The 26,235-nt window shown below is 43.8% G+C and overlaps 1 protein-coding gene across 1 annotated transcript in view; it reads right to left on the bottom strand.

Annotated features, from left to right (window-relative positions):
• Positions 1 to 560: 560 nt before the first annotated feature.
• ube3c (ubiquitin protein ligase E3C) overlaps positions 561 to 26,235 on the bottom strand; it is a 43,466-nt gene continuing 17,791 nt past the window's right edge. The window contains exons 17-24 of the mRNA XM_035760497.2: positions 25,511 to 25,608; positions 24,741 to 24,873; positions 19,086 to 19,333; positions 10,445 to 10,657; positions 8,785 to 8,973; positions 8,545 to 8,611; positions 7,033 to 7,163; positions 561 to 1,845 (exon numbers count right to left, since the gene is read on the bottom strand). Of these exons, the coding sequence (XP_035616390.1) occupies positions 1,675 to 1,845; positions 7,033 to 7,163; positions 8,545 to 8,611; positions 8,785 to 8,973; positions 10,445 to 10,657; positions 19,086 to 19,333; positions 24,741 to 24,873; positions 25,511 to 25,608 (1,250 nt within the window). The 3' untranslated portion in view covers positions 561 to 1,674. The remainder of the gene's footprint in view (positions 1,846 to 7,032; positions 7,164 to 8,544; positions 8,612 to 8,784; positions 8,974 to 10,444; positions 10,658 to 19,085; positions 19,334 to 24,740; positions 24,874 to 25,510; positions 25,609 to 26,235) is intronic.

Here is a 26,235-nt window from a genome sequence, read left to right as displayed (position 1 = left end):
TGAGCCTGAAGCCACAGACTGGCCAAACTCGTGTTTCTGCAAAGGAATTCAAAAGGCACTAATAAGTATTTTTTTTAATTTAATTCTAAATCACAGCCTATATGCTCATTTTATAACCTATAATGGTTTCATACAACGATATGTTGTTTAAATGCTTTAAGCACTTAATGTCCATACTAGCCTATTGTGTCTCACTCGCAAATGCTTCACAATGTATTTTTTTGTAGGCTATAGCCTTGAAATAATTCATACATTTTCGTTCCTTCTTAGGCTCCATCTGGCTCCTGATTCTATTTAGAGTGTTTATATGCTGTTTAATATGACATGTAGTCTATTTGAAATGACGTTCGCTTCTTACATTCACCTTTTCAAATCCATATGGCTTGGTTTAAATACTTCAAAACAAAACGGTAGGTCCAGGCAGTCACAAAAACAGATGGGTGCTGGTTAAATGGTCATTTACACGAATGGAGTGAATTTGGAGTGGCAGATTTCCCCCCTTTGAGCGCAGATAGGTTCTAGTGGAGCTGCAGGAAAGGACATGGAGTGCTGGAACGATGTGCGGGATTTTCCAACCGCTCAACTCTGCTCACATGCTCTGGTGGATACGCATTACAGCCAGGGCAAGTACTGTAGAATAGATTGGTCACTTTAATCTGTGTGTGAAAACACCAGGCCTTCATTCGAAACACAAGAGGAAAAAGAAACAGAGAAAAGCAGCCTGTACAAATAATGAGTGAAGGAATTGTACAAGAGTGGTGTAAACACATATACATATTAACAAATATTCCATGATCATCATAATCAATAGTTTTGTCCAATCTCTTATCAACAATACTAGTCTTTGCCTTGAAAAACCAACACAGTAGCCTGCCCAAACCACTAGCATTTTTATGTTCTGAAAACGATAATAACCATTACAGTAATCACAAAACATGACCTATAGTTGAAAATGTCCCCAATGGCACCCTATTCCCGTAATAGTGCACTACTTTTGACCAGGGCCCATAGGGATCAGGTCAAAAGTAGTGAACGATATAGGGAATAGAGTGCCATTTGGAACAGGCGCTATTAGACCCTCTTAAAACCCTTGACACAGGGGTGTTAGGAGTGTTGCAGTCCTGTATGTCACCCCATCTCCCACCTCTGTCCTCTTATTTCCTGTGCCTCTCTTCTACCCATTTTCCAACAGCACAGCACGGGTCAATCTTTGGTGAACACTCCGTTGTTGTTGATGTTTATTTCTGTTGATAATTTCACAACTCGCTGTGCTTAAGGGTCAAATGTATCGCCATGGACACACTCACAGTAGATCTCGTCTGTTCGTTTACTTTTGCACAAAGTCTTTCAAATAAAGCCTCGAGATTCTATTGTTGTTGCTCTTTTTTGCGTTTTGTAGATTTTTAATACACATTTAAGTTATATTAAAACAAAAAAAAATGACTGCACTTTTCCCTTCCCCTCCATTCTTCCCTCGTCCCCCTCTTCCTCATCCGATTTGGGTGACACTCCTTTCACCCCTGTTTGTTTTCCACCCAGTCAGAGAGATACCAATGCATCTTTCCCCTAAGTCTTTGTTTCACGCTCTCTCGACAGACAGTCTTCTCTGGCCCATCCATGTCCATTGAGTCAGTTGTTTTCAGGGAGTCAGAGACAGACCCCCCCCTCCCCCCCTCAACTGAGCTCGAAGCCTGCGGAGGACTCGATGGCGTAAAGCAACTTGTTCCTCATCAGGTGCTGGTCGCAGAACTCGGGCAGCTTGAGCAGGTTCATGCAGGTGGAGGCCGTGGGCAGGCGCTCCAGGTCGTTCCCCCCGTTATGGATGCAGAAGGCTGGGTACAGCTCCTGGAAACACAGTGGGGAGAACCTTGTCAAACAAGAGATTCAGAGGGTCAGAGGACAAAGTTTTTATGAATAACCTAAGATAGGCCGCGGCCTATCGTTTCCAATGGGAGCAAATTAATTATAGAAGGCAGAACAAGGAGTTGAGCAGAGTCAAGCACAAGCTAGCGATATTCAATTAGAGTGTTCTAGCATGTATTTGCATATTTCCGTTAGGGAACGCCTACTCGTTGAAGTGCGCGTGTGCAATAACTCAATTCACCCTTGTACTCCTAAACAACACGCAGTTTAGAAACTTTGGCAAAGGGATACGTCTACAAAACGTAGTACCGGCTGTTCATAACAAGGTTCTAGTTTGGGGAACAGAAAACTGTATTGAGATCAAATGTTTCATCCATTACAGAATTAGCAGAATGTCGGCCATAATCCATCTCGCTCCACCATCTCCCACCGCCGGCCACTGGGCCTCCTCTCATCACCCTTTTTGGTGGCGAGTGGAAATGCTAACCGGATGTTTTAGATTCATACATCCGGTGAAACAACGGTCTCATTGTTCTATCTGTGCCACGAAGGCTCTCGATACGTTCAGTTTATCCAATTGACGAACAACACATTTGGCACAACACTTCTTGTATAACAAGGGTTTTTCTTGACAAAAATAATTACACAAGAGTTGTGGACACTTTTATGCCGACATACTTGCTGTTATCAAAAATATCTGTTGTATTACAACCACTGTTTTAGTTGTAGAACCTAAGTGTGTACGGGGCACCCCAAAGAATGACAGAATCATTCAGTTACAGAAAGACAGACTGAAATACAACAAGCTGAACAAAGGTACATAAGGATAATTGAAGACCAACAGTGCGATACCAGCATCGTGATATATATTCTTTCCCCCGTGATATTTTGTCCATGGCAAAAATGAAACCACGAAGCAGACCAAACGCTGCATGTCAATTATTGTGTTGCTATAGCTTGGGAAAATAAACACGTGACTCTAGACGACAACGTAACGATGTTTGTTTTCCTAAAGGAGTTCAAATCAGCTTCGTGTTTCGTTTCCTTGCCACGATTACTAACGAGTATCGCGTTACTGGTATCGTCCCGGCCCAACCAGACAGAAAGACATGGATCATCTGATGTCACCGATGATCATCATCATCATCATCATATCCCGGGCAATTCTAATTAAGCCGTAAATGTCGAGCGACATCAGGGAATAAATGTGATAGGACGTGACGTTAAGTGTTTAGCTAATTCAGCGTGGATATAAATTTAAAATAGGCTGTCGATGTTTGAAGGAGACACTTCCCCACTGGTAGCCTTTTGGATTGGGTACTGAGCAAGAGCAGCGAATGGTCACTTCATGTTGTCTATCTGGCACTTTTCAAATTATGCTTTCTGGTGATGAGGCCAGGTCACCTCATCTCCACCCACATCAAGGCCAAGACACTGTCTGCGTCCCAAATGGAACGCTATTCCCTATATAGTGCACTACTTTTGAACAGGGCCCTGTGTTTCCCTATGGTCCCTGGTCAAAAGTAGTGCACTTATATAGGGAATAGGGTGCCATTTGGAGCACAACCACTGACGTTTTCCATCAGAATCCACAGGAAACATCCTCTCTGTTTCTAACGTCCCGTCGCTCTACAGCAATTAATTTGTCAGGCTATTTAAAGATTAGGAGTGTGGCGTGTGGGGTTCAGCGCCTGTACCAGCCCGGTTAAATGGTTCTGGGGGGCTCTGCGGTAACGACCCAATTTTTCGGACAATTACTGTATTAAACTATCGTTGCTTATTGAGAAAGTGTCATTACGGGAACGATCATTCTGGAAAAAAGGCTCTCCATCATCTTTTTTAAATGGCTTCTCCTGACAGAGCCATTTCTCCGCTAATGAATCCTTGGACATTTACGGCAGCTAATTAAGGCTGGGCTAGCACGGGCTCAGGGTTAGGGTCAGGGGGCGCTCTCCGCCACACCAATCACCATGAACCCCCCTGGCCTGGGGAGGAGACAGGGAGGGGGGAAGGGGACCGAGAGGGGACGGCACATCCGCACACTCCCCAAAGTCAAATTCATTAAACTGGGGCAGGGGACTCTCCAGCCTGAGCCACCGAGGGAGATTTTTAGGAGCGTTCCCATATGTACCCTCCTCACCCCGCTGTGGGAGCACTTAAGTATTCTTAACTAACGATGGCAATAAACAGTAATAAAACCAATCATATGACAATTACAGCTTCTGGTAATCCTAAGTAAGGCGTATAAAAATCCTAATGGATTTCAGCAGCGCTCTTCTCCTTTCTATTTCCAACTGTTTTAGTGTCTCTCTAAATCAAGTCATTAGGAAAGTGAAACAGCTCTCGATTGGAGGAATCATCAGCTGATGACACAGCAATGGTAATTCCGATAAACACAATTCCACCATTTCAGCACAAGTTTCAGCACTTGGCTGAAGTCATTTTGGAAACAAACAGCTTTCGATGATGTTGCAGCAATGTTTTGGTGCTAGTTTTTGGGGGGTAGTGATTCAAAACAAGTATATGCTTCTGAGGTTATACCCGTTGCCCAAATAAAGACATCTAACAACATAAAATACACAGTGCCTCAGGAAAGTATTCAGACCTCTTGACTTTATTCACATTTTATTACATTACAGCATTATTCTAAAATCGATTAAATCGTTTTTTCCCCTCCTTAATTTACCCACAATACCTAATGACAAAGCAAAAGCAGGATTTTATGACATTTTGCAAATTTATTAAGAATAAAAAATAGAAATATAACATTTAAATAAGTATTCAGACCCTTTACTCAGTACTTTGCTGAAGCACATTTGGCTGCGATTACAGCCTCGAGTATTCTTGGGTATGACGCTACAAGCATGGCAAACCTGTATTTGGGGAGTTTCTCCCATTCTTCTCTGCAGATCCTCTGAAGCTCTGTCAGGTTGGATGGGGAGCGTCGCTGCACAGCTATTTTCAGGTCTCTCCAGAGATGTTAGATCGGGTTCAAGTCTGGGCTCTGGCTGGAGACTTTTCCCTGGAGTGTCTCCTGTGTTGGTTTGGCTGTGTGCTTAGGGTCGTTGTCCTGTTGGAGGGTGAACCTTCACCCCAGTCTGAAGTCCTGAGTGCTCTGGAGCAGGTTTTCATCAAGAATCTCTCTGTACTTTGCGCCCTCGATACTGACTAGTCTCCCATTCCCTGCCCCTGAAAAACATCCCTACAGCATGATGCTGTCACCAGGATGGTGCCAGGTTTCCTCCAGACGTGACACTTGGCATTCAGGCTAAAGAGTTCAATATTGGTTTCATCAGACCAGAATCTTGTTTCTCATGGTCTGGGTCCTTTAGGTGCCTTTTGGCAAACTCATCTTTACTGAGGAGCACTCTACCATAAAGGCCTGATTGGTAGAGTGCTGCAGAGATGCTTGTTCTTCTGGAAGGATCTCCCATCTCCACAGAGGAACTCGGGAGCTCTGTCAGAGTGACCATCTTGTTCATGGTCACCTCCATGACCAAGGCCCCTTTCCCACTGATTGTTCAGTCTTGATGGTCCCAAACTTCTTCCATTTAAGAATGATGGAGGCCACTGTGTTCTTGGAGACCTTCAATGTTGCAGAATTTTTTTGGTACCCTTCCCCAGATCTGTGCCTCAGAGCTGTATGGACAATTCCATCGACCTCATGGCTTGGTTTATGCTCTGACATGCCATCCAGGACACCTACAGCACCCGATGTCACTTGAAGGCCAAAATGATCATCAAGGACATCAACCACCCAAGCCACTGTCTGTTCACCCCGCTATCATCCAGAAGGCGAGATCAGTACAGGTGCATCAAAGCTGGGACCGAGAGACTGAAAAACAGCTTCTATCTCAAGGCCATCAGACTGTTAAATAGCCATCACTAGCACAGAGGCTGCTGCCTATATACATAGACTTGAAATCACTGGCCACTTTAATAAATGGAACACTAGTCTTTAATAATGTTTACATATTTTGCATTACTCATCTCATATGTATAAACTGTATTCTATTCTACTGTAGTCTATGCCGCTCTGACATTGCGCGTCCATATATTCTTAATTCCATTCCTTTACTTAGATTTGTGTGTACTGTTATGAAATTGTTAGATATTACTTGTTAGATATTACTGTACTGTCGGAGCTAGAAACAAAAGCATTTAGCTGCACCCGCAATAACATCTGCTAAATATGTGTATGTGACCAATAACATTTGATTTGATTTGACCTTATATAGACAGGTCTTTTCAGATTATGTCCAACCAATTGAATTTATCACAGGTGGACTCCAATCAAGTTTTAGAAACATCTCAAGGATGATCAATGGAAACAGGAGCTGAGCTCAATTTGGAGTCTCATAGCAAAGGGTCTGTATACTTATGTAAATTAGGTATATGGTTTTCAATATTAATACATTTACAAAAATGTATAAAATCTGTTTTTGCTTTGTCATTATGGGGTATTGTGTGTAGATAAGATGAGAAGCATTTTTTCTTTTAAAATCAATTTTAGAATAAGGCTGCAACATAACAAAATGTGGGAAAAGTCCATGTTTCTGAATACTTTCTGAATGCACTGTATGCCTTTATTTTGTGTGTGAAACTAACGTCTCCCCATTTCTCATCGAGGTCAAACAGGAGCCAACAGTGCAAACGTTCACCGTGCCGCCGGCTTAGTCTGACACCAACGTCAATATTTGTCCGGCGGGTGATACCTGCCAACCCGAGCTCACGCCCAAACGGTCGGGCAAAGGGCTCAAATGGACTTATAATCCAGAGGAGGGTTGTGAACCGCAGTGAGCAGGTATAGGAGATAAGCACGAGCTAGGGAGCATTATGAGTCTTATCACCGAGCCTAATTTGAAAAGGATCATCGGAGGGAGTTATCAGGCCAGGCATTTTCATTACATGCCCATTACAACAGTGAACCCTCCCTAGCTCTGGATTTAGTCTTGGGTTGCGTCCTAAATGGCACCCTATTACCTATAATATATAGTGCACTACTTTCAGTAAAAAATATAGGGTGTAATTTGGACTCTCACAGTCTTTGGTTGAACTCCTGATGTCGCCGGCTACAATCAACACAGTCTATAATACCAGACGGAGGGTAGAAAAGAGGGGCAGGAATGAAAGAAAAGCAGACGTAATGAACTTTCGGTCAACCCTCACCTTGAAGCCCAGGAGGGGAGGCCGCGAGCAACTGGTGACAAACTTGAGCAGCTTGCGTTTCTCTTCATCGGTGAAGCTTTCCACCACCTCCCAGAAGATGGTAATGACAGGGTGAGTGGCAGTGTAACCACCTGGTGAAGAGAGAGAGAGAAATGATAATCTGACACACCTGGGTTTTTAGTTTTTTTTAAAAACACACAAAAAAAACACCTGTAAACCGAGTGAATCCACTGTCTGACAGACGGAGCTGTCACATTGTTTGTGTTGTTTAAGACTCATGATGCAGCCATGCCATCTCGACTACCCCCCATTCAACAAACACATTACTCTAGAGTGCAACCGTATGCCGTGACTAGGCCACCTGTCCCATGAAGTTGGCAGGAGAGCTTGACAGTTAGCTCTATGGAAATCCTCCTGACTTTACAGCACATTAAAATGGTCAAAGTAATCACTACTACTAGAAACGGACTATCACAGAGTATTACAGAGTACAACTTCAATATCATTTTCATCATTATGGCAGAGCCTAAATAGTTGTGTTTCTTAAAATAAACTAATACAAACCATCCATAATGTGATCATACCTGAGTAGTTTTGTTTCTTTAAATATAATTGTACAAACCATCCATAATGTGATCATACCTGAGTAGTTTTGTTTCTTTAAATATAATTGTACAAACCATCCATAATGTGATCATACCTGAGTAGCTTGTTTCTTAAAAGAAACTTTTACAAACCATCCATTAATGTGATCATACCTGAGTAGCTTGTTTCTTAAAAGAAACTTTTACAAACCATCCATTAATGTGATCATACCTGAGTAGCTTGTTTCTTAAAAGAAACTTTTACAAACCATCCATTAATGTGATCATACCTGAGTAGCTTGTTTCTTAAAAGAAACTTTTACAAACCATCCATTAATGTGATCATACCTGAGTAGCTTGTTTCTTAAAAGAAACTTTTACAAACCATCCATTAATGTGATCATACCTGAGTAGCTTGTTTCTTAAAAGAAACTTTTACAAACCATCCATTAATGTGATCATACCTGAGTAGCTTGTTTCTTAAAAGAAACTTTTACAAACCATCCATTAATGTGATCATACCTGAGTAGCTTGTTTCTTAAAAGAAACTTTTACAAACCATCCATTAATGTGATCATACCTGAGTAGCTTGTTTCTTAAAAGAAACTTTTACAAACCATCCATTAATGTGATCATACCTGAGTAGCTTGTTTCTTAAAAGAAACTTTTACAAACCATCCATTAATGTGATCATACCTGAGTAGCTTGTTTCTTAAAAGAAACTTTTACAAACCATCCATTAATGTGATCATACCTGAGTAGCTTGTTTCTTAAAAGAAACTTTTACAAACCATCCATTAATGTGATCATACCTGAGTAGCTTGTTTCTTAAAAGAAACTTTTACAAACCATCCATTAATGTGATCATACCTGAGTAGCTTGTTTCTTAAAAGAAACTTTTACAAACCATCCATTAATGTGATCATACCTGAGTAGTTTGTAAACGTCTTCAGGTCGTCAAGACAAATGGGTACATGAGCTCCAGATATCAACACCTGTAGTGGGAAAGCAAAGATCGATGAAGAAAATGTTGAAGTGTTTATTTACGTGTGCATGTTTGTCAAAGTAATGTGAATCGACTTGCAACATTCTGGTAGCTTTCCCAAAATTAGACGTTTTCCAGAAATCCTCTGGATTTTGCAAACCTAGTGAATATCTTTGACGTTACCTGGATCTCCTGCTGGTCAAACATACGCAGCCACTCCAGGTTGACCACGTTGGCCAGGCCCTGTCTGAAGGCCAGGCAGTGGGGCCTGATCTGTTTGTTGAGTCGGTAATCTGCCACTAAATGGATATACGCGATCCTGTTGGCCGTGGACACAGGGATGTCCTTCCCTCCAGGCTTCAGCTCAACCACCTGGAAGAAAGGCCCTGTCAGACATACAGGCATTTATCTCAAATCCACGTAGAGGGCAACCAGGCGAAAGCCACCATATGTCACCCTCACACTTTACTTAGGGTATTACTTTCTCAATGCTCTAAACTTCAAAAGTCAAGAAATGTGTTCACCGGAAAGTGTCACTCCATGCAAAATATACATTTCATAGTGGAGCATGTAATATTATTGCGTCAAGATCAGCTTTTTAGGGTGTGTCGACCCAGAGAGCGTGATTGAAGGTACCAGTGGAGCAAGGGGAGAAGTCACTGATCAAGGGGCCATGGGGCAGTGGTGTAAAATACTTTCAAGTACGACTTGTGTAGTTTTCTGGGGATATCTTAACTAATTATATTTTTTGGACAACTTATACTTCACTACATTCCTTCAGAAAATCATGTCCTTTTTACTCTAAACATTTTCCCTGGACAGGAAAATGGTCCAATTCCTGCACTTCTCAAGACAACATCCCTGGTCATCCCTACTGCCTCTGATCTGGCGGACTCACTAAACACACATGCGTAGTTTTTTAAATGATGGAGTAAGGACACATACGACATAATCACAGTAAAATAATCCAGATCACTAAGGAACTTTTCTAATACTCTAAGATCAATATGTTCCCGAAAATCTGAAGTAGCCACCTTAATGAAAAAAGCCAGTCACCCTACAAAATCGATTAAAAAGTACATTAAGTAGCTAACCACATAAGGGTTAGTAGCCAGCAGGCCCACTATCTGAGTTTCATTTTGTGTTTCTGATTATGTGCTAATGTCTGAGAATGATTGTCTTTATCTTGCTTGCTTTGGCTATCTTCCGAGGGCATATACGGGCCAGTCTGCCTCCGAGTGTGTGCCTTATCTCCCGCAAATTGTTTTCCGAATCGTATTTGGGATGCCCTATTTGCGACCGCGGGCTACACTGTAGCGCGACTGTTCAAGCCTGTTTAAAGAGGAGCTAATAAGAGAAGGTAAGGCCCTGAGCAAACAGGGGGAGCGGGTAGAGTGCTTAGCCCAGCCCGGGGTGACTGGTGAGGGTGACTAGAGGGCAGTGAATAGACCCCTCTCTGTCTAAAAAAACAGGCTCAGACGTGTTGGACGTGCCAAAGAAGTAAAAGTCATGCCTCTCAGGCGTGTTCTGAGAAAATTGCTTGATGGCTGGCTTGGTAGAATGGTCAACAGAGAGCCTCCTATTCCCCGCGGCACGGCACCACTCAGGGCGAGAGCTGACGACGTGCTTTATCTCTCTCAGTGCCGAATACAGACAACGTGAGGGAAATTAATTATTAACACTGCAGGGAGGGAAAAGGGAATGGAGAGAGGGACAGAATGACAAGGCCAGAGACACAGGCAGGAAAGAGGGATGGAGTCACAGGCAATCAAAGAGGGCGATGCTGTGATAACTCCTACGTCCCCCCCATCGACACACACACACACACACAAGCCCCACCCACCTGTGCCTCTCCCAGGTCATTGTTGACGATGGTGAAGTTGAGTCCCAGGTCCTCCACGTCGTCCTCGTAGCTCTTGAGGAAGAGCAGGTTGCGGTACATCTCGGGGTCCAGCGAGGCCAGGTGGTGGATGTCCACGTCAGCACTGGTGCCCAGCAGCTTGGACAGGAAAAAGCTGGCAAACGGCAGCTCCACCAGCATGTTCTCATACAGGGCCTATAGGGAGAAATAAAAAGGTCATAGGTCATCATAGATGCACTCAGGTCATGATAACATGATCCTGTGTGGCTCAGTTAATAGAGCTTGGAGCTTTCAGTGCTGGGATCGTGGGTTCGATTCCCGCTGGGGTTGCACATACGAAAATGTATGCACGCATGATTGTAAGTTAATTTGGATAAAAGCATCTGCTAAATGGCATGACCAAAGGTACGTGGACATCTGCTCATCGAACATCTCATTCCAAAATGATGGGCATTAATATGGAGTAGGTCCCCCATTTGCTGCTATAACAGCCTCCACTCTTCTGGGAAGGCTTTCCACTAAATGTTGGAACATTGTAGCAGAGACTTGCCACAAAACAGGCCACAAGATCATTAGTGAGGTTGGGCACTGTTGGGCATTTAGGCCTGGGTCGCAGTCGGCGTTCCAATTCATCCCACAGGTGTTCTATGGGGTTGAGGTTAGGGCTCTGTGCAGGCAAGGCAAGTTCTTCCACACTGATCTCGACAAACCATTTCTTTACGGACCTAGCTTTGGCACGGGGCATTGTCATGCTGAAACAGGAAAAGGCCTTCCCCAAACTGTTTCCACAAAGTTGGAAGCACAGAATAGTCTCGGAAGTAATTGCATGATGTAGGGTTAAGATTTCCCTTCACTGGAACTAAGGGGCCTAGTCTGAACCACAAAAAACAGCCCCAGACCATTATTCCTCCTCCACCAAACTGTACAGCTGGCACTATGCATTCGGCAGGTCGCGTTCTCCTGGCATCCGCCAAACCCAGATGTTAAAGCGTGATTCATCACGCCAGAGAATGCAGTTCCACTGCTCCAGAATCCAACGGCGGCAAGCTTTACACCACTCCAGCCAACGCTTGGCATTGTACATTGTGATCTTAGGCTGCTCGGCTATGGAAACCCATTTCATGAAGCGCCCGACGGACAGTTCTTGTGCTGATGTTGATTCCAAAGGCAATTTGAAACTCGGAAGTGAGTGTTGCAACCTAAGGACAGACACTTTTTATGCGCTATGGGCTTCAGCACGGCGGTTCCGTTCTGTGAGCTTGTGTGGCATATCACATCGCAGCTGAGCTGTTGTTGACCCTAGATGTTTTCATTCCACAATAACAGCACTTACAATTGACAGGGCCAGCTCTAACAGGGCATACATTTGACGAACTGACTTGTTGGAAAGGTGTCACTCGGTGCCACGTTGAAAGTCATTGAGCTCTTCAGTAAGGCCATCCTACTGCCAATGTTGGTGTACGGAGAATGCATGGCTGTGTCCTCAATTTTATACACGGATGTGGCTAAAATAGCCAAATCCACTAATTTGTTGAAGGGGTGTCCACACATATACAGTTGAAGTCGGAAGTTTACATCCATCTTAGCCAACTACATTTAAACTCAGTTTTTCACAATTCTTGACATTTAATCCTAGTAAAAATCCCTGTCTTAGGTCAGTTAGGATCACCACTTTATTTTAAGAATGTGAAATGTCAGAGTAATAGTAGAAAGTGATTTATTTCAGCTTTTACTGATTTCATCACATTCCCAGTGGGTCAGAAGTTTACATATACTCAATTAGTATTTGGTAGCATTGCCTTTAAATTGGTTAATTTGGGTCAAATGTTTCAGGTAGCCTTCCACAAGCTTCCCACAATAAGTTGGGTGAATGTTGTTGTGGCCCATTCCTCCTGACAGAGCTGGTGTAACTGAGTCAGGTTTGTAGGCCTCCTTGCTCGCACACGCTTTCTCAGTTCTGCCCACAGATTTTCTATAGGATTGAGGTCAGGGCTTTGTAATGGCCACTCCAATAATTTGACTTTGTTGTCCTTAAGCCATTTTGCCACAACTTTGCAAGTATGCTTTATATATCCACATAATTTTCCTTCTCATGATGATGCCATCTAGTTTGTGAAGTGCACCAGTCCCTCCTGCAGCAAAGCACCCCCACAACATAATAATGTTATAATTTGCAAATAAATTCATTAAAAATCCTACAATCTGATTTTCTGGATTTTTTTTATAATTTTGTCTGTCATAGTTGAAGTGTACCAATGATGAAAATTACAGGCCTCTCATCTTTTTAAGTGGGAGAACTTGCACAATTGGTGGCTGACTAAATACTTTTTTGCCCCACTGTATTATGTGTTATGATAAAAAAAATTGGTAATGATAAAGTCATACAAATCAGACTAGCATAAAAACCTCAACAGAACAGTGAACAGAATAATCAGATCAATAACAACAATGGATATCGGTGAGAGAGCCATCGTTGCTGTTTGCAATTAAAAACTGAGGTTAAAAGACTGACCGGAACATCAGATAAAGATGCGATAAGACAGTAAATCAGTTCACATCGGTGCAAGAGCACAAAACAAGAACACAATCTGTCTAAAACACACCGGCCTTAAAATCTGCCTGCCTCAAACTTTATAAATGTCAATTCTCACCTTGACCTGGGCTGCCATTAAGAACCTTGGCCGAGCAGGTGACTCATAAAACCGGGAGCTAATGTACTGGAATAGTCCTAAAAAAAAGAGCCCGTTCCAGGCATTAAAATATAGAGGTCCTTATAAATGATTGCACTAAAAACCCTGACCACATCAGCTAAATGGATTATAAATCTAGGCCATTTCCATAATGCATGCATCTTAAACATACAGGCAGGCATAAATCAGGGTCTATTTTCTAAACACAGGTTAATTGCGCAACTTTAAACACATTCGATTTTTTTAATGCAAATTAATCCACTTAGCATTTCTCAGGTGGCTCCTTCTGAATTCCTTGACCATATGCGCTGCGTACCCACTTGAAACCTATCAATAACAATAACACAGTGCCGGGAAGAGGTGGCACTAAGTATATGGAGGGAGAAAAAAAAAAACCTGTGGCGTTTTCTTTCTTTTTTTACAGCCACTTTATTTATGGGTGTTTATTGCCAGAAATTGTGCCAAAATGACTCGGGATAAAACAGATTAATTATGGCCCAGCCCCTTTTAATATAAGTGAGTGCAGTGGCAACGCAATTAAAGCAGATCGCAGCGCCATCAGGGAGAATAAACGCCCAACAACATCGCAGGTTGCCTTCTGTTAGCTGCCAAATAAATTCCTTAATTTACAACATTAAGAATCAATAAAAATATAATGCCTTTCAAACGCATCGCTATCAATCAGGGGTGCAACCCAACGCACCTCTAAAGGGGAACTTTTAGTCCGACCGGGGAGATTAATGAGGAAAGGCACTGGGGAAGTGGGAGGGAGGGTGGATGGTACAAACACACACAAAACTTCAGCCACCCGCTGAAAGAGTTTGGAGGCTATGCCAGGGCTAATGCCGGGCTTTGTACTATCATGAAGAGGCATGCTGTGGGTGTTCCAGATGGGTGAGGCATAGCGAGGAGGGGGGGGGTTGCTCCACATGTCCTACTGAAGTTTACTGGATCTTGGCTGGACGGTGACAGTGATGTGGGGCAGTGAGACTGGCATCAGGAGACCTCTCTCTTTACGACCCCGACAAAATTGTCCCGAAGAAGAGAGGCACCGAAAACAGCTTAAAAGGGGAAGTTCCGTATTTTACAACTTGATGTTCGTCAGTTCCTCACCCTGAAAGTAGTCAATGGGTCAGAAGAAACTGTAATCCATTTTGTTTTCTTTAAACAGTCACTACAAACTACAGCTAGCCTAACTTTAGCAACCGTGCATTTTTTTATTTCATGATCAAATCAACACAATTATTTGGTTTGAAGTTAACTTGAGGTGATAAAAAAATAATAATAATAATTACATTACACATTTGCCCCTAATCAGTGCTTGACTTGGACTGAAATAGGTGTCCGTACTGTTTATGTTCAGGTGCAGGAGCTCCACAACACTTTTGAGCTAATATTCCACAAGAGGAACTGGAGCTCAAGCAGTAGAACATTTGAGGTGCCAGTACCCGGCTCAGCAGAGCGCCTGTCCAAATCAAGCACTGCCCGTCGCCTCCAATGGCTTGTAGAAACTAGTAAGAACAGTGAGAGACATCAGCAACCTTGGACTCCAGATGCTAGAGAGCACAGATAATAATACTGAAGACTATGAGAATTCTATATGCTTTTATGCTCAGTGGAATTGTATACCAATGAGGTCTGTATACCAATGAGGTCTGTAAAAAAATGTAAATCATACACACGTGTTGTTAAGTGGTTTCCGTTTGTGGCGTCAAATCTTATACGTGTCAGTTGGGAGGACAAGTGAGGAAGAGGGATGATCGGCGTCCCATATTGTGATGTCTAATCCCATTTCAGTGAGTACCCCAGACTGGCCCACTCCTGATGTTAATACATTACCTCTACGACAATGGCAGGCCGGGAGGTCATTATTGAACTATATTAATCTCCTGTGTCCCATAGGTCTTAGTGTGTGTAGCGCGCATCTCTCCACGCACTCTCCACGCAGTAGTGATGCAATCCTAATCTATAATGCCCCCCCCCCCACCCAGGCGCAGGTAATAACGGCACTAAACAAATATCAATACACCACTCAAACGAGCACTCACACGTCGTATTTATGGAGAAGGGAAAAAAGGGAACTTAAGGTAGGGTTAATTGAAAGTCAAATTCAAATTAATTTCCCCTGCCTTAATTGCCTGAGCCATTAGCTGTAGTGATCAGGGAAGGGGGAGCAGAGCGCGTTTCTATCAGCTGACTAGCCATTTCTCACCGTGGGGATGGGAAACGTGGAGACACCAGGGGTCACGTCCCAAATGGCACCCTAATTCCCTCTGTGGTGCACTACTTTTAACAAGTAGTGCACGATATATAGGGAATAATGTGCCATTTGGGACAACGCCCCGGAGGAGTTATGGTGCCCTGATGAGTGGACTGGACCATCATGCAAAGAGAGAGAGAGAGCAAGAGCACAGCGAGAGAGAGAGAGAGAGAGAGAGAGAGCAAGAGCACAGCGAGAGAGAGAGAGAGAGAGAGAGAGAGAGAGAGAGAGAGAGAGAGAGAGAGAGAGAGAGAGAGAGAGAGAGAGAGAGACTTTAGACGCTCCGGACTGTAAAACAGATCAAAATGCTATTACCACATTCTTTGACCGCTTATTTATGCCCCTTTCGGCGGGGGGCTAGCACTGATTTAGCGCCCGGCCAAATGCAATCGCTACACAAACAACGAGGCAGGAATCATAGGCTAATGGAATGCCTAATTGAGAGGCGGTTGGTTGTCATGAGGTAATTCTTCTCCCGTTGAGAATGAGATGACCCCTCCCAGACACACACACACACACACAACATCTCGATAAACAATCTGCCGGCACATGCATTAAATAAGATTTAAAAACATTCGGCTATAATAAATAGTGCGGTCAAAGGGGGAGGAGGGGGCAGGGAAAACAATGCCTTCAATAGATTACGCATAGGACTAATGAACCAAACTATGCTTTGTACAAGACTCGGGTCCAAGTTCTGTCTTATTTCATTCAAAATTGTCACTTTCTTGGACATCGAACACAAAATCAAGGACAATGAACACAGTTGTTTGATATGCAGTCAAGTTAAAATACTAGCAGCCATTAGATCTTATAATGAATCAGCCTCATCTCTGTACTGTACCTCTATTATTCAATGACATAGGGTGGATTGACTCCCAGATGACCTACTGGTGTCTGGGGCACAGTGTGACCCTCAGAGGGAACACCAGGGGGCATGGCAAAACCCCCTGCAAGAGGTAGCGGAGCACAGTGCTGCTGACTACATTTCACATCTCATTAACTGATTAGATGTTCATCACACATTGGTTGGTTTTCCATCTAATTACCACATTAGGAGGTGCTTGTTGTTTCAGTTAATGCTTAAAGACACCTGGTGATCATTTGGAGCCAACATACAGATATGCACACAAAAACCTTGTATTGCTTAATCACTACACCCTTGGGAGCTTCTTAATTATTAAAAGGTGCACTATGCAGAAATCACTCCGCCATTTCCTGGATGCTAAAATTCAAATAGTTTGCTTGATTTCAGTTTATGTGACAAAACATGCAAGTATAGTGTAGCGAATCATTGTACCATCCAAACAGCTGTGGAATATCTTTACCATAACCAAAAATATTGTATTTTCAGCTGTTTGAAGCTGGTGTACAAAACCGAAAGATGCAAAAAACGGAACCCAAGAAGCTTAGAAATAGCGCACAAAGAACAGATCTACCGCTTCTTAGTAAATGCTTTCAATGAGAATCACATTTCCATAACACACATTTCTATGTGAATTTGGTCGGGTCGCCCCAAAAAGTTACATACTGCAGCTTTCAATTGGTCAGTTCTTGCTGCAAGGTTTTTAGCAACACATCCCATTCTTCCATTGTCTATGATGATTTTTCAATGCCAATACCGATACTGATTATTAGAGGAATAAAAAAAAGCTGATACCGATTAATCGGGCCAAATTTTTATTTATTTATTTGTAATATTGACAATTACAACAATACTGAATGAACACTTATTTTAACTTAATATAATACATCAATAAAAATCTATTTAGCCTCAAATAAATAATGAAACATGTTCAATTTGGTTTAAATAATGCAAAAACAAAGTGTTGGAGAAGTAAAAGTGCAATATGTGCCGTGTAAAAAAGCTAACGTTTGAGTTCCTTGCACCGAACATGAGAACATATGAAAGTTGGTGGTTCCTTTTAACATGAGACTTCAATATTCCAAGGTAAGAGGTTTTAGGTTGTAGTTAATATAGTAATTATAGGACTATTTCGCTCGAAACCATTTGTATTTCATATACCTTTGACTATTGGATGTTCTTATAGGCATTTTAGTATTGCCAGTGTAACAGTATAGCTTTCGTCCCTCTCCTCGCTCCTACCTGCGCTCGAACCAGGAACACATCTACAACAGCCACACTCGAAGCAGCATTACCCATGCATAGCAAGGGGAATAACTACTCCAAGTCTTAGAGCGAGTGACATTTGAAACGCTATTAGCGCGCACCCCGCTAACCATTTCCCATCGGTTACACCAGCCATTAGGCTGATAGGCTTGAAGTCATAAAGTCATAAACAGAGCTGTGCTTGCGAAGAGCTGCTGGCAAAACACACGAAAGTGCTGTTTGAATGAATGCTTACGAGCCTGCTGCTGCCTACCATCGCTCAGTCAGACTGCTTTATCAAATCATAGACTTAGTTATAACATAATAACACACAGAAATAAGAGCCTTTGGTCATTAATATGGTCGAATCCGGAAACTATCATTTTTAAAAACAAAACGTTTATTATTTCAGTGAAATACGGAACCGTTCTGTATTTTATCTAATGGGTGGCATCCCTAAGTCTAAATATTCCTGTTACGTTGTACAACCTTCAATGTTATGTGATAATTATGTAAAATTCTGGCAAATTAGTTCGCAATGAGCCAGGCTGCCCAAACTGTTGCATATACCCTGACTCTGCGTGCAATGAACGCAAGAGAAGTGACACAATTTCACCTGGTTAATAATGCCTGCTAACCTGGATTTCTTTTAGCTAAATATGCAGGTTTAAAAATATATACTTCTGTGTATTGATTTTAAGAAAGGCATTGGTGTTTATGGTTAGGTACAGTCGTGCAACGATTGGGCTTTTTTCGCAAATGCGCATTTGTTAAATCATCCCCAAGCGTTGGATCGATTATATGCAACGCAGGACACGCTAGATAAACTAGTAATATCAGCAACCATGTGTAGTTAACTAGTGATTATGATTGATTGATTGTTTTTTATAAGTTTAATGCTAGCTAGCCACTTACCTTGGCTTCTACTGCATTCGCGTAACAGGCAGGCTCCTCTTGGAGTGCAATGAGAGGCAGGTGGTTAGAGCGTTGGACTAACTGTAAGGTTGCAAGATTGAATCCCCCGAGCTGACAAGGTAAAAATCTGTCGTTCTGCCCCTGAACAAGGCAGTTAACCCACCGTTCCTAGGCCGTCATTGAAAATAAGAATGTGTTCTTAACTGACTTGCTTAGTTAAATAAAGGTGTGTAAAAAAAAAAACGGAAAAATCGGTGTGCAAAAATACTGATTTCCGATTGTTAAGAAAACTTGAAATCACCCCTAATTAAATCGGCCATTCCAATTAATCGGTCGACCTCTAATTGACATTGTCCCCACTCTACACTGTATTGGCTACACAAGAACACTGATCACACACATTGATTTCTGTTGACTTTAACAGAGACCTGGAATCAGAGCGGTCTGTCTGTCAGCTAAGACAGTTCTCCCGTGGGCCTGGGTGGTCCAGTGGTCAGTGGCGCCCGGCTACAGCACGTTTTCCCGTGTTGGTGTGGGTTTGAATCCAACCCACTGCCTTTGTGACACACTATATATCTATCTTTCCTCTGTCGTCTCTCCTCTATTATATAAAAATGCGCAATAAAATGTTTCTATTTAAAACTTTACCTTCCCCAGTATCCGTCCCAGGAAGTAGTAGTGTCTGGCGAAGGAGTCCCCCACTAGCATCTGGGCGGTGGGGCTAGGATAAAGCAGGCCCTCGTTGGTGGTCTTGAAAAAGCCCTGGTTGGGGTTGAAGCCCGACTTGAGCAGCTCGTTGAGGAACTCGCGGAAGATGCCCCCGCCGTCGATGCCCGCCTCGTCCAGACCGTGGGCGTTGAGTAGGTGCACCCGGACACGTTTCTTCAGGTCCGGCTCTGGATACACGGGACACGAAGGGAAACCAAGTTAGTAGAGAAAATATACACTGAGTGTATAAAACAAGACAAAGACAGCCCAGGTGAATCCAGGTGAAAGTTATGATCCCTTATTGATGTCCTCTATTAAATCCACTACAATTATTGTAGGTGAAGGGGAGGAGACAGATTTTTAAGCCTTGAGCCAATCGAGACATGGATTATGTATGTGTGCCATTCAGAGGGTGAATGGGCAAGACAAAAGATTTAAGTGCCTTTGAACGGGGTATGGTAGTAGGTGCCATGCGCACCGGTTTGAGTATGTCAAGAACTACAACGCTGCTGGGTTTTTCACGCTCAACAGTTTCCCGTGTGTATCCAGAATGGTCCACCACCCAAAGGACATCCAGACAACTTGACAACTGTGGGAAGCACTGGATTCAACATGGACCAGCATCGCTGTGGAACGCTTAACACCTTTTAGAGTCAATGCCCCAACGAATTGAGGCTATTCTGAGATCAAAAGGGGTGCAACTCAATATTAGGAAGGTGTTCTTAATGTTTTGTACACTCAGTGTACATGCATGTAATAATTCAAATGTAATTTACAATTTAAAAATTCTACATTATGTGTAGGAATAGGGAAAATACACGACATTACCAAAAGTATGTGAACACCTGCTAACGTCTCATTCCAAAATCATAGCAATTAATATGGAGTTGGTCACCACTTTGCTGCTATAACAGCCTCCACTCTTCTCCACTCTAGTGAGGTCGGGCACTGATGTTGGGGCGATTAGGCCTGGCTTGCAGGCGGCGTTCAAATTCATCCCAAAGGTGTTGGATGGGGTTGAGGTCAGGACTCTATGCAGGTCAGTAAAGTTATTCCACACCTAGGGCACAAAGGGCCTCCTGAGTGGTGCAGCTTTCTAAGGCACTACAGCACTGCATCGTCACTACAGACCTGGGTTCAATCCCATGCTGTGTCACAACCGGTAGTGAGCGGGAAATCCACGAGGTGGCACACATGGGTCTCCCGTCGTCTGGGTTAGGGGAGGGTTTGGCCCGGCCGGGATTCCCTTGTCCCATCGCGCTCTAGCACCTGTAAGTTGACTTCGGTTGACAGCTGGACGGTGTTTCCCCCAACACAACGGTGCGGCTGGCTTACGGTTTAAGTGAGCAGTGTCAAGAAGCAGTGCGGCTTGGCAGGGTAGTGTTTCAGAAGACGCATGGCTCTCGAGCTTTAGGGGAGTTGCAGCGATGGGACAAGAATGTAACTACCAATTGGGTAGGAAAAGAGGTCTTGACAAACCATTTCTGTATGGACCTCGCTTTGTGCACAGGGGTATTGTCACATCCTGACCTTAGTTCCTTTTATTATGTCTCAAATTTAGGTTGGGGTGGGCATTCTGTTTTGTTCTATGTTTGTATTTCTATGTGTTTGGCCTGGTTATGATTCCCAATCAGAGGCAGCTGTCAATCGTTGTCTCTGATTGAGAACCATACTTAGGCAGTCTGGTTTCGCCCTTGAGTTGTGGGTAGTTGTTTTCTGTCTCTGTACCAGACAGGACTGTTTCGTTTGTTCCGTTTGGTTATTTTGTTCTAGTGTTCAGTGTAATTAAAAGATCATGAACACATACCACGCTGCACCTTGGTCCTCTCCTTCTTCCACCAACGATAACCGTTACAGAACTACCCTCCACCAAAGGACAAAGCAGCGTGGTAAGGAGGAGCAGGGCTGTAAGGAGGAATGGACATGGGAGGACATTCTGGACGGCAAGGGATCCTACACATGGGAGGAGATCCTGGCTGGAAGGGATCGCCTCCCATGGGAACAGGTGGAGGCAGCCAGGAGAGTGGAGGCAGCAGGAAAAGGGAGCCAGCGATTTGAGGGAACACGGCTGGCAAGGAAGCCTGAGAGGAAGCCCCAAAAGTTTCTTGGGGGGCGGCACACGGGGAGATTGGCGGAGTCAGGTAGAAGACCTGAGCCAATTCCCCGTGCTTACCGGGTAGGGCGTCGTACTGGTCAGGCACCGGGCTATGCGGTGGAGCGCACGGTGTCTCCAGTGCACTTTCACAGCCAGGTACATTACTTCGCAGCTCCTCGAATCGGCCGGGCTAGAGTGAGCATCAAGCCAGGAGGGATGAAGCCGGCTCAGCACATCTGGGCTCCAGTGCGTCTCCTCAGCCCGGGTTATCCTGCGCCAGCTCTGTGCACTGTGTCTCCAGTGCGTCTGCACAGCCCAGTGCGTCCTGTGCCTGCGCCCCGCACGTGCAGGGTCAAAGTCACCATCCAGCCAGGACGGGTTGTGCAGGCCCTTAGTTCGAGACCTCCAGTGCGCCTCCACGGCCCGGTCTATCCTGTGCCTCCTCCGAGGACCAGGCTGTCTCTCAGTCTCCTCCCTCCAGGTTCTGCCGCCAGTCAGGAGCCGCCTGTCAGTCAGGAGCCGCCAGAGCCACCCGTCAGTCAGGAGCCGCCAAAGCCGCCCGCCAGTCAGGAGCCGCCAGAGCCGCCCTTCACTCCGGCGCCGCCAGAGTCTCCCGTCTATTCGGGGCCCACTGAAAGGGTCCCCAGTCTGGGGTCGGCAGCGAGGGTCGCCGCTCCAAACATGCCACCTAAGTGGGCCCAGACTAAGGTGGAGTGGGGTCCACGTCCCGCGCCAGAGCCGCCACCGCGGACAGATGCCCACCCAGACCCTTCCCTATGGGTTTAGGTTTTGCGGCCGGATTCCGCAACTTTGGGGGGGTACCGTCACGTCCTGACCTTAGTTCCTTTTTTTATGTCTCTATTTTAGGTTGGTCAAGGTGTGAGTTGGGTTGGGCATTCTACGTTTTGTTCTATGTTTGTATTTCTATTTTTTTGGCCTGGTATGGTTACCAATCAGAGGCAGCTGTCAATCGTTGTCTCTGATTGAGAACCATACTTTGTTTTCTGTCTCTGTACCAGACAGGACTGTTTCGTTTGTTCCGTTTTTAAAATGTTTGTTCTAGTGTTCAGTGTAATTAAAAGATCATGAACACGTACCACGCTGCACCTTGGTCCTCTCCTTCTTCCACCAATGACAACCGTTACAGGTATTGTCATGCAGAAACAGGAAAGGGCAAGCACAGAATTGTCTAGAATGACATTGTGTGCTGTAGCGGTAAGATTTCCCATCAATGGAACTAAGGGGCCTAGACCGAACCAAGAAAAACAGACCCAGACCATTATTCTACCTCCAACAAACTTTACCGTTGGCACTATGCATTGGGGTAGCGTTCTCCTGGCATTCTCCAAACCCAGATTTGTCCGTTGGACTGCACGCTGAAAGCCAATGTTTGTCAATGGAGATTGCATGGCTGTGTGCTCGATTTCATACACCTTCAGCAACGGGTGTGGTTGAAATAGCCAAATCCACTCTATTGACGGGGTGTCCACATACTTTTGTATATATAGTGTATCTATTTTAGAGTTTATATTTCTCCCCATTTCCACATGTCAAGAGGCATGATTTCTTTGACCTGAGGAATAATCAAATCAAACCGTATGAAAGAGGTCACGTTTCAGAATAATGAATGTACGGTGATAAATCAGAGCAGCTATAACTTATAAAGACACATGAATGATATAGATCACCTTTCCAGCCCCTCGAAGGCAGGGCCACCTACTACTACTACAGTTTTTAATCACGTGACCCAACAAAAGTGCTCTTCGAAATTCAAACACAAAAAGAGGTGACTTAAAATAATTGATTTCCCCGCTTTTATGCGAGCCATTAGAATAACCACGATCACAATTATGCTTTAGTGAAATCCAATACTTCAGAGACCGATGGGAAAGCTAACCTTCATTTCTAATGGGATCTGCAACCTCGGCTAGAATATCTGGATTTTTATGGACCGCAAACAGAAGACAAATACAGTCTTGGGCTGCGTCTCAATAATATCTCCTTTTCGCTTTTTCCACATTTTGTTACGTTACAGCCTTATTCTAAAATGTATTAAATAAATATAAATCCTCTGCAATCTACACACAATAATCCATAATGACAAAGCAAAAATCGTTTTTTAAGGCAATTTTTCAAATTTAATACAAATAAAAAAACAGAAATACCTTATTTACAAAAGTATTCAAACCCTTTGCTATGAGATTTGAAATTGAGCTCAGGTGCATCCTGTTTCCATTGATCATCCTTGAGATGTTTCTACAACTTGGGAGTCCACATTCAATTGATTGGTCGTGATTTGGAAGGACACACACTTGTCCTATATAAGGTCCCCAAGTTGACAGTGCCTGTCAGAGCAAAAACCAAGCCATGAGGTCAAAGGAAATGTCCGTAGAGTTCCCAAGACAGGATTGTGTCGAGGCACAGATCTGGGGAAGGGTACTAAAACATTTCTGCAGCAAATAAGGTCCTCAAGAACACAGTGGCCTCCATCATTCTTAAACGGAAGAGGTTATGAACCACCAAGACTCTCCCTAGAGCTGTCCGCCCGGCCAAACTGAGTAATCGGGGGAGAAGGGCCTTGGTCAGGGAGGTGACCAAGATCCCGATGGTCACTCTGACAGAGCTCTAGAGTTCCTCTGTGGAGATGGGAGCACCCTCAAGAAGGACAACCATCTCTGCAGCACTCTACCAATCAGGCCTTTATGCTAAAGTGGCGAGACGGAAGCCACTTCTCTGTAAAAGGCACATGACAGCTCACTTGGGAGTTTGCCAAAAGGCTCCTAAAGACTCTGACCATGAGAAACAAGATGTTATGGTCTGATGAAATGAAGATTCAACTCTTTGGCCTGAATGCCAAGAGTCACATCTGGAGGAAACCTTGCACCATCCCTTCGGTGAAGCATGGTGGTGGCAGCATCATGCTGTGGAGATGTTTTTCAGCGGCAGGGACTGCGAGACTAGTCAGAATCAAGGCAAAGATGCAGAGAGATCCTTGATGAAAACAGTGGCTTCGGGACTTTGAATGTCATTGACTGGCTCAGTCAGACTCCGGACTTGAACCCGATCTAACATCTCTGGAGAGACCTGATAATAGCTGTGCAGCAACGCTCCCCATCCAACTTGACAGAGCTTGAGAGGATCTGCAGAGAAGAATGGAAGAAACTCCCCAAATACAGGTGTGCCAAGCTTGTAGTGTCATATCCAAGAAGACTTAAGGCTGTAATTGCTGCCAAAGGTGCTTCAACAAAGTACTGAGTAAAGGGTCTGAATACTTATGCAAATGTGATATTTACATTTGGGATTTTTAATAAATTAGCAAACATTTCTAAAAACCTGTTTTTGCTTTATTATTATGGGGCATTGTGTGTAGATTGATAATCAATTTTAGAATAAGGCTGTAACCGAACAAAATGTGGAAAAAGTCAAGGGGTCTGAATACTTTCCGAAGGCACTGTATCCCTCCTCATCGAGCCGTATCCCTCCTCAGCCTAACCACGTACCGTTTTCTGGGGAGAGCTTGTCGTAGGCGTCCTCGTAGATGTAGTTCCGTCTGATGGTGACGATGATCCCGTCCAGAAACGGCCCGTCTCCCTGTACGTCCCGCTTGTCCGCGTAGATCAATCTCTGGAAGATCTTCGCCACAGGGACAGACAGAGATAATATGGCAAGCAGTTTTAATGACAGACTACCTACAGCCAGCCAGGTTTTAAAGGACCTCTATTGACTACATGACTACATCCATTAGAAATAGTCCAACAATAAAAGGCAATTTTATTTAAAACAAATTTAACTGAGGTGAAAATAAATATTCAGTCATACATATTACACAAGGGTTTTGGTTTTCTAACAAGTATACATACGCTTTCAAATATGTTGGCACCCTTGCACTTTATAATGCAGTGCAATGGAGCAGAATGTTCTGTTTTTTTCTTCTAAAAAATTATTGAATGCTATTTTTACCGTGTAGGCACCGGCAACTTTACCACAGGTGAGAAATTACACAGTAAATGAGAATCTTCGCCTCCGACCAAATTCATTTGTATTTTGAATAAATTAGTCCAGGTCATCTTTTCTTTTTTTTTACACATCCATTTCATTATTTATTTGTTATTCTTCTTGGTCCTTTACAGATGTAAATCAAACAAATACATGTGAAAACTCCAAAAGCTTTTTCCTTTTCAACTTATTTTAGAAGAAAGTGTGAATCATGCAAGGGTGCCAATATATTTGCACGCATCTATATGGAGCAATATGCAGAGATGAGATGTACCTTGACTCGTTCCTCAAAGGGCACGACGAAGGGCAGCTCGGTCAGAATGGCCAAGTGTCTCTCCTCAGAAACAGACAGCTGTGGAGGCTCCATCCCCACTAGAATAGAATAGAACATGTTTGTCCTGTAAGGGAACTTCTTCAACAGAAATACAGTACAACAACAATGCTTAAACTGCTCTTCAACAGTCAATCTGTCTGTCTTCTACCCATTAATCTATTTATCTATTCATTTATCCATCCCTCCATCAATTAACCCATCTAACCACACTATCCTACCATTCATCGATCTGATCCTCCATCTAGGTATCTATCCATCCGGCTCTAATTCATCCATCCATCAATCTATAAATGCCCAATGCAGCGCCATGAAGCGTTTCCATGACGACATAGTGTGTGGATAGATGCTGAGACAGCACCGTGTGGTAAATGTTTAACCAGCCTGCACGGAGCCCAGGGGTTCCTTTACCAGAACCTAAACCCAAACTCCTTCCCTGCAGTCTCCCAGAAAACCCAGACACTTCTTTATGGAAGAGGTTAAACCCAGATAACACCCAGACCCATTTTTGCACAGTTAGCCCCCCCATCCTACCTGCCTGCTACCTTACTCCCTCCCCAACTGCTAACCCGCTAGGCCCTCTCCCCACCCAGCTGACTGTTTACAGGCAGCCCGTCAGAGTGCTCAATCCTGCCTCAACCCCTCTCTCACTAACACACACTTTTAAT

Source organism: Oncorhynchus keta, chromosome 4 (assembly GCF_023373465.1).
Source record: "Oncorhynchus keta strain PuntledgeMale-10-30-2019 chromosome 4, Oket_V2, whole genome shotgun sequence".
In the NCBI taxonomy this organism is placed as follows: domain Eukaryota; kingdom Metazoa; phylum Chordata; class Actinopteri; order Salmoniformes; family Salmonidae; genus Oncorhynchus; species Oncorhynchus keta.
The sequence above is the reverse complement of the archived record's forward strand: the minus strand, read 5'-3'. Positions and strand labels throughout refer to the sequence as shown.